Source organism: Chinchilla lanigera, unplaced genomic scaffold (genome assembly GCF_000276665.1).
Source record: "Chinchilla lanigera isolate Chin_1 unplaced genomic scaffold, ChiLan1.0 scaffold00029, whole genome shotgun sequence".
Lineage (NCBI taxonomy): Eukaryota > Metazoa > Chordata > Mammalia > Rodentia > Chinchillidae > Chinchilla > Chinchilla lanigera.
The window spans coordinates 2,391,843-2,400,865 of NW_004955430.1; the positions used below are offsets into that span (position 1 = coordinate 2,391,843).

At 54.0% G+C, this 9,023-nt stretch overlaps 1 protein-coding gene across 2 annotated transcripts; it reads right to left on the reverse strand.

Annotated features, from left to right (window-relative positions):
• Positions 1-127: 127 nt before the first annotated feature.
• Bap1 (BRCA1 associated protein-1 (ubiquitin carboxy-terminal hydrolase)) lies at positions 128-8,803 on the reverse strand. Of its 2 annotated transcripts, none has more exons than XM_013515572.1 (17): positions 8,666-8,803; positions 8,542-8,571; positions 8,381-8,435; positions 7,349-7,481; positions 6,820-6,939; positions 6,268-6,329; positions 6,043-6,185; positions 5,702-5,780; positions 5,137-5,206; positions 4,717-4,864; positions 4,031-4,215; positions 3,489-3,622; positions 2,450-2,928; positions 2,173-2,333; positions 1,820-1,912; positions 1,642-1,714; positions 128-1,455 (listed from the first exon to the last, which is right to left on the reverse strand). In XM_013515572.1, exons 1-17 carry the CDS (start codon positions 8,700-8,702, stop codon positions 1,322-1,324), a joined length of 2,136 nt encoding a protein of 711 aa, XP_013371026.1. In that variant the 5' UTR covers positions 8,703-8,803; the 3' UTR covers positions 128-1,321. The 2 variants fall into 2 exon arrangements, with proteins under 2 accessions (XP_013371026.1, XP_005387372.1); XM_005387315.2 differs by having other exon boundaries at positions 5,137-5,260.
• Positions 8,804-9,023: the final 220 nt, after the last annotated feature.

Sequence of the window (9,023 nt, forward strand, 5' to 3'; positions counted from 1 at the left end):
CTAGTGTCTTAGAAGGCCAGACACCCCAGGAATGCATACTTCCTACCTCTCAAAGCCTTGGCCCATGAGGCCCCTCACTCCACCACAGCCCAGCCTATTGACCTCAGGCCAGCAACCACAGGAAGCGTCATTTTTTAGCAGTTTTATTCATTTAGTGATCCAGTATTTACAGGAGCCGGAGGAGTCAGGTGGTGCTCAGCCCCTGCAGTCACTATGTACACAGATAAGGGGCCTGCTTGCCTCCTGTGTGTGGGGCCTGAGCTTCAGAGATAATGCTGACCCCATTACCCGTTGGCATCAACCCTCTGAGAACAAAGGCTCCAACTGGTTATCTTGATCCTGCTGTCTCCCACCCTGAGTGCCTTGCAAAGGCCAAGGAAGCTGGCATAGCAGGGAGAGCTGAGTGGTGCCAGTTTCCTGCAAGCAGTCCTGTTTCTGCTATCCCTATGAGGAGGAAGACATGGTAATACTGAGGGGCTGGGCAGAGGCTCCTCTGGGTCCCAGCTCCAGGGACAGAAACCGGGAGCCCAAGGAAGGCCCATAGCCAGGGCCACAACACTGAAGGCAAAGAGGCCCAAAGCCCTGCTATGGACAGCAGTCTCAACATGTCCAGGTAGAACTGGGACAGTTTTACAGGCCATCAAACAGCTCAAACACTTCTCTCCACTCAGGCCACAGGACCCCAGCAGGGTATTCATCCTGCCCTCACTGGAACACTCCATACCCAGTCTTGCCCAACAGCCAGGTCCCTGAGTTTGGCACTCTCCCAAGAGGAATGGAGTGGCTTCCTCATGACAGGGGCAGACTAGTGGCTGGAGCTAGAGCAGCAGGGCCCCATGTTTACCAAGGCCCCCAGCTGGGACCCTACAGTTGTGACCGTAGCATGATACAGGGACCTGGGCCCACCAGGATGACAGATACCACGCAAAAAAGCAGAGTCAGGAAGCCAGCTACATTAGTATGATGGCAAGATGGGTTGGAGGCCAGAAAAATAGACATCTCTGATAGGTAAAATATATATTCTGCTGCCCAGGCAGAAGGGCCAGGTCCTGCTGCTCCACAGCCAGCTGTGGAGGAAGCCACAGCACCCTGCCATGGCCCAACTCCAGCTGCTGCTCCCTGAGCATGATGCGGTTGACCTGTCCTCCCACCCCCAGCCAGGCCCTAGGGTTTAACACAGGGAGCATGGGCTGGATCCCACGCCCAGGACCTTAGCTCTCTGGTAGAACTACTCAGTAATACTGGAAAAAGAAAGTGGGGCAAGGAAGGCCCCTGCTGAGGGCATCACGGCAAGAGCGGGCTGTGGTCAGGCCAGAAGTCCTCACTGGCGCTTGGCCTTGTAGGGGCGGGAGCGTTTCCGCCGGTCAGGCTTCCGCTGCTTGTGCAGCCGGCCGATGCTGACCCCTTGGCGCCGCCGCACTGAGATGTTCTGTTCCACCAAGTTGGCCAGCATGCCTGCAGAAGGCAGACACCCGTGAGCAGGTGGCTGGTTGCCCAGCACCACCCTCTCAATCGCAACAGTTTCCGGCCATAAATTGAGGCTCTCATAGCCATCTCTGTGGCCTATAGTCTGCTCAAGCCCCAGTTGAGTTATAAGATGGATATGCACCTCCAATTAAGACACCACAATAAGCCCCTCACCTTCTTGAGCCAGCATGGAGATGAAGGTACAGATGAACTCATCATAGTTGTGGGTCCTTCTCTGGTCATCAATCTGTGGAAAAAACAAAGTATGAGCGTGCCACAGTCCATCTCCTCAAGCAGCTGACCTCAAGAGGGAGCAGAGGACCATGTACTTTGGAGTGGCGAGATCACCTACCTTGAACTTTTTCCTCTTCTCCACCTCCTCCTTGAGGCAAGCCTCATAGTTTGCAATCTCAGCTTCCACACACTTTAACAGTGCTAGCAGCTCCTGTCAAAATGCAGCATTGTATCTGAGGAGGCTGGTCAGCACCAAGCTCTCCTACCAAGAGGCAGCCAGAGGCAAGGGTGAGCAACCAGTGTCCATGGGGCCTGTTATGGCCCCTGCTATCACCCAACTCAGAAAGGTTTTCTGGCATCTGACAGCAACCACCACCCTTCATACCAAAATCCCAGGCAAGAACCCAGCACCTGGACAGCAGCAGCCTTGGCCCTTCTCTCTGCCAGGATAAAGCCACTAAGGAGGATTACCTTGGGTGAGTACTTCTCCCCACTCAAGGGCTCACCAGGCCTGACCAGCCCAGTCTTCTCTCTGCAGTCTGTGGCCTCTACCACCTCCTTCTCCTCTGGGCTGCTGGACCCCTGATTGCCTTGGCTTGGTCTGATGGAGGGTGAGGAACCCTTCCCACCCTCTGAGAAGAGGACATGAAAAGATATGTCAGAGTACAGGACACTTTGAGGTCACTTGGATACCTCCCTCCTCCCTCCCAGGTATACTAAGTGGCCAATGAGCCAGCCCAAGACCCACCTGTCAGTGCCAGGGGACTCAACACACCATCCTCAGCAAGGTGTAGCAGTCCTGTGCTGATGATAGGACCCAAGTCACGGACAGCACGGTTGTAGCGTATACAGTCAACACGTAGAAGGCTGTCATCCTCTCCAAAAAGCACCTTAGAGATGTGGGAGGTGACAGGGCTGGAGGGCCGTGTGGGATTGGCTGAGCGGATAGGCGAGCGCAGAGGTGAGTTGAAAGCACTGCCGATCTCAGAAGCAGTGTCCGTGCTCTCATTGCTGGGAGTAGGGGAGGGCTGCGAATGGGTGGGCACCGCCACAGCTGGACTTCCAGCTCCGCTACTAGTCTTGATAGACAGAGGAATTGAGAGATCTTTTTGGGACTCTTTGAGCTTCTCAGCCAAGACGTTGATGGTATTGGGCTGCAGCACTGATAGCTGCCCATCTGCAGAACTGCTTAACGACCCTGACTTCCCCGTTCCTTTCCGCTTGAATCTGTGAGGCCCAAGAAAAGATGAGCTGAGGGAACAGGTTAGGTCACCACAACCAACAGTCTCTAGAATGGCCTAGCCTCCAGCGGCTGACTCCAAAGCACCTCATCCTTGTTCCAAGCAACTTTACCCAATCACCCCAATCGTGGCACTCTAAGCTCTACCCACTGCAGCCTGGTATTCTTAAAGAACAACTCTATTCTAGTGGCCTCACTCTAGCCTTGTGCCAATGCCGTATCTTCCAGCAGTGCTGCCTCCCCTACCCCCATCAACTCCATCCTTCCCACTTCCTTCTTCCTCAACCAATCCTTCATGGCCCAGCTGAAAAACTACATTCAACAGGACACACCTTGATACCTGCTTATGTGCTCAGTTCTCCCTCAGGCCCACCATAAACTTCTTGAGGACATGGGATCAGCCCTTCAGGCCAGCCTCCCCCAGGCCCTACATTCTGCAGGCGTACAGTGTTATCCACTCAACAGCACTCTCAGACATTGGGCTGGGATATGCAGAACAGGATCCAAGGCACCCAGAGTCTGCCAGCCTCACAGAGCTGGGGCTGACCTGATGGCAGAGTTGGTGTTTTGCACATCATCATCCTCCTCATCCTCATAGTCATCCTCATCATCCGAGTATTGCTGGGGTGGACGGACTGGAACACGATTGCGGCCCACACCTGCTGCCAGGTCTTCCTCCTCCTGGGCCAGAGACCAGGGAAGTCAGGAACAGAGGCTGCCCATCCATGTGGGGATAGCACTCACAGTCAGGAAGAAAGGCAACACCCACTCCAGGCTGAGTCCACTGAGCGCTCCCAGGTGCTCCCCTTGGCTCCAGAGAGGCTGCCACCCACTGAAACTTACAGAAGCCTATGGAAGCCTTCTAAGAGAGCATACCTAAACATTTAACCCACAATCATGTGACCAGATTTATAATCAGAGCTCTCCCTGTCTCTCTAAGCCCCCGCTGTGGTGGAGCCTCTGAGTATCAGAGGAACCTGGCAATCCAGGCCCCAGCAGAGAGTGAGCATCAAGGGACCACATGGGAAAACTGCCACTGTGGCCTCTGCAAAGCTCAGAGGAAATCCTGCAAGGGTACTTCCCACTTACCTGCATGGGGGACTTGGCATAATTGTGATTGTCTAGAAAGGCCGGCAGCCGCTGAACAATGGGGGTTGGGTTGGGGGGAACACCATTGAGGCTGCTCCCTGGAGGCTTCACCACCAGCTTGGGTTTGCTGGGAGGACTATGGGTCGGAGCCTGTGGGCATGAACCAGCTGTCTCCTCTGCAACATCTGAGACAGGGTAGGGAGTATAGGTAGAGGACCTTTAGTTGGATCATCAAGCAAAGCCCACAGTCTCCTCAATCCTGTTACACAGCACTATTCCCCTTCCCTCGTGGAGAGGAATAGCTGAGCCAGTTGGCAGAAAGGAAGAAGCAACCTCTAAGTCATGGTCATAGGAAGAATGAGATGGGGACAAAAAAAAAGGTAGGAGAGGCAGAAAACAATATACCCCCACAGAAAACAAGAAAGGAAGGGTACCTTAGAGAGGGCTCAGGGGGCTGGGGTAATGGCAACCCTACACAGGTGCCTCTTAGGGAAGGACAACTCTCTTATGTTCTTAGGGGAGACAGCCATGGGCACTGGGCTTTCAGACCTCCCAAAGGAGCCTCTGTACCACTTCCCAAGTACGTACATACAGGAAGACTAGTTCTTGCTTGGACCTCCCAAGACAAGCTATGAGGGATGGCTCTGAAGCCCAGGGGAAGCCCCCACCGCTCCCCAACCAAGTACCTGTGTGGCTGCCTTCAGAGGCCGATGGGGCCCTGACTACCTCCAGCACAAGGGGGGACTTGCTGCTGGCTGGCTTCGACTCCTCAGACAGCTGTGACTCTTGAGACTTGTGGGTCTGAATCAGCTCTGGCTGTGTTACTCTAATCAGCTGAAAAGAGAATCTAAAGCTCAGGAGGGAGGGAAGAGGTAGGCCTCCACCTTAGCTAAAATACAGCACAATGGCCATGACTCTAACCATTCACCATTAATAGAGAAACAAACTTCTTTTAGAAGCTATTCTCACCCTGAGCCCCAAGTTCTACCTCTCCACAAGAGAAGAACTATAAAGGAAAAGCTTGGATCCATCAAAAAGTGTAATTTGGAAAAAGATGCTGCAGTGGAGGAAAGGTTGGCCCAGGGCCAGGCTGGAGGGAAACCTACCTGCTGCAGGGCCTCCAGTACTGTCTGACGGTTCACCTTCAGCACATGCAGCCTGGCCTCATACTTGATCCTGCGGTCGGGCACCACTGCCATCAGGTTGAAGCGGATGTCGTGGTAGGGCTCCCTGCAGTCACAGCCGCAGCCGTGAGAGCAGCTCCCACCCCAGACCCACCATCAGGTTGAGGCAGATATCCTGGCAGGTCTCCGTGTAGTTACACCTGCAGCCATAGGGATAGGCCCCACCCCAAAAGGTGGGCAGCAGCTGGCCAGGTACACCAGGCACCTGAGCGGGTACATTCCAATGAGTTGTATGAGGAGCCTGTCAGGAAGTGAGCCGGCACACCTGGGCCACCTAGGGACCCAGCAAGGCCTACCTATTCCCTTCGGCTCATCCCAGGGTCAGCCACAGGCAGTCCAGGCAGGAAATAAGGCAAGGAGGTAGAAGCCTCCTCTTGCCAGATTCACCACATGGCCTTGCAATTTACAAATCGCTGAGCCTTTCTGTATGCCCCTCAAAGGGAACATAGCTCTACAAGGATGGAGTAGGATAGGTTCAGGCCCTTACCCTGCAGTAGCGAGGCCAATACGCTCCATGATGACCCGCCGGGCTTTGTCTGTCCATTCCTCATCCTCCCCCCAGGGCCCTAGGAAAGACCAAGATGAGGAATCAGCATGTAGAAAATTGAGAGTCTGACCAGATCAAGGGTAAAAAGTTAGGTAAGTGTGGCTGAACCAGTCATGAGCTAGTCAGGCAATGTAGTACAGAGTAAAACCCTAGCCAGAGTTAGATGTTCTCAGTATAAACCCCACCCTCTGCCACTAGGTCCCATGTACCCGACGGCCTTAAGCTCCAGGCACCCAAAAAGTAAGCAAGAAACCCAACAGGCCTCTAGCTCAGGTACCTACCATGGTCAATAGGATAGACCTTCAGCCCATCCAGCTCAAAGAGCCGGCCTGTGATAGGCACATAGCTGACAAAGTGGAACGCCTCCATGGTCCGCACTGCGCTAAGGCCATTCTGCTTCTCAGGGAGGTGACGTGGCTCAGGCCTGGGGAAATACGAAGTCGGCGCCCACAAAAATGACATTTTTCCCTACCATATTCCATATTGGCCGCCACACTCTTACATACCTGGCATGGCTATTGTGTGCCTTGGCCAACTCTGGGGCATTGCCAATTGCATATCCTTTGCTCTAGGGGGAAGAATAAGACCATATCAGAAGACCTTCTCTCAGGTGGGCCCCTAGGAGGAGGGACGGGAGGGGGGACTTTAAGTGAGCCTGAAGGCATTCCAGGAATTTGAAGCAGCACAGACAAACTTTCCTAAGTGACCCCAAGGGGAGAGAAAAGAGCTCTGGTACCCCCAGAGAGAGGGTCTGTTCTGGCCTTGTAGTTATAAGTGGAAAATAGGGAGCAACAAAGCCTGATAGAAAAAGCCCCAACTAGGAAGATTCCGACACTGTAATTTAACTCTCTTTCTTCCCTAGGTCTATTTCCTCTCCTGACAATTGAGCCTAAAACCAACTGCCTTACACAATTAATTATGGGTCAAATGTAATGTTAATGGTCATCTGAAAAAGAAACAGCCAAACAGTACCAAATACCATGTGGCAGCATTACCAATGCCCCCCAGGATCAGATCTGCCCAGCCAGCTGAGTCAGGATTAAGGCACTGCAGCCTACCTCAGGGCTGAAGCCTTTGGTGAAATCCTTCATGCGACTCAGGGTAGGCCCCAGGTCCACATTGCTGCAGTTCAGGAGCACGCTCAGCAAGGCATGAGTGGCACAGGAGTTGGGGATCAGCTGTAAAACCGAGACTAGTCACCCATACACAGAATCCTTCACCCCAAGGTCCGCCAAGCCTGTATTCATTAGGAATGGGTTCTGAGACAGGGACTCATACCTGGACAGGAACCCTCCTTGGCTTTTGTCATCCTCACCATCCTCACCCAACATTTGTTCATTTAACATGTACCAACTAAATATTCAGCAAGTGTCACATGTCTGGGGACATGGAGAGTGAACTGAGATGCTACCCTACTCTAAAGATGTTTCCTCTAGTGAGTACGAGCTGGGTTCCTTCTGCCAAGAAGTTTCTATAACCATCAGCCTTGGTATATGCCTATCTCCTTCTCTTGTCTTCCTTACTTCCACTTCCTAAGCCAAAAAAAAGCAACATCCTACCCTCCAACAAGCACAGAGCCCAACACACCTGGTGGGCAAAGAACATATTATTCACAATATCGTCATCAATCACAGATGTATCATCCACCAAGGTAGAGACCTTGCGGCGGGATCTGCGTTCTTCTATCCATTTGAACAGGAAAATGAATCCGTATACAGGGCTGGGAAGTAAAAACAAAAGGACATCAGCATCCTCTTTTTCCTTCCCCTATTACTTTGCACCATGTCATCAGTGAGGGGCTCCTGCCGTGATCCCACCTGTCCCTGGCTTCTTCCCAATACTGTATCCACTGTAGCCCTAAGCCTTCATGCCCCACAAGGCTGCCACAGACAGGGTCAAGCAGCAGCTCTCAACAGCCATGGTGCTCCAGGAATCCACCCACTCACTCTCCCTATGAAGTGTATGGTTCTGAGATTTTAAAAACAAAAAGAGAGCTGGAACCAACAGCTCAGGACAGAAACACAAAATACAAACAAAAGCTCTCATGAGGAATTTACGCACTAACTCTCACTTTCGGATCCCAAGGCCTGAGCTCCAACAAAGCTACAGAAACAAATGAACATCCACATGTACCCCCCAAAAATAAGAAGTCAGTCACTTAGTTCAGCACTGTAGCAGTCACTCCACAGGTCTAGTCTGTGAAACTGCCAGGACCAGAACCTGAGTTTGGGCACCAGGAGGGGGTCTTGTCACACCAATCAATCAGTGCAGGACAACTTTGGAGTGAGAACTAAGGCCACAGTAAGCGTGGCCATAGAATTAATGAATTGCCCAGTTGCACAAAAGGCACTGTGTGACCTAGGGTTTCCTGCTGCAAGACTAGGAAGGGTAGCTAAAACGTACCCCAGGGACGGTTGCGGGGAGGGCTGCTACCGAAAGGGAAGTGTTGAGGAAAAACTGGAAGAACACAAAAATTAGCTGACTAGGATGGCACTCAGAGAGGAGGGATGGTTCTCCTGACACACCACAACATGGGCTTTCAGACGCTGCCTCCCTGAAGGGCACTTTTCCCTCGCCTGTCCCACTCTTCTGGTGTGAAGGGGAGGCCCAGCCACTCACCCCTGGCATTTGCTCTGCAGGTCATAGATCTCCTCCACCTGCACACCTTTGACACCTGCGATCGGGAAACGAAAGAAGTCGGAAGGGCAGCCTCTGGCCCCGCAGCCAGGGCAGAGGGATGAACCCCCACAGCCCCACTTCGGCGGGCAGGAGGCTCTTACCGAAATCTTCCACCAGGAGGGTGAAGAGGCCTGGCGGGGACAAGAGGAGGGGACGGTGGTCAAGCAGGAGCGCCCCAGGCTCACCTGCCCCTCCACACCCCGGCCCGCCCAGCCCCCTCCTCACCCGGGTCGCTCTCCAGCTCCAGCCAGCCTTTATTCATCTTCCCGCGGGGCGGCCCCTCAGCGCCATGTCCAGGCCCTTCCGACCCACCCCCGCCCCCGCCGGGAGCCCCCACCGCCCCCGGGGCCCCTCAGCCCCACGCACAGACAACGGGCCCCTCCGCGTCACCCGCCCGCGACGGCAGCATACGTCACCACCAAGCGACGACCCTGCCCCTGGGCCGGCGCTGCAAATGCGGTCGCGCGCTCGGAGGCGGGCGCGCATGCGCAAGGGAGCGGCTAGGGAGTGGGCAGGCGCGTGGCCGTTAGCGGTTCCGCTCTGCCAACGGCTGTTGCTGTGGTCCCGGTGGCTAAAGGTGCGC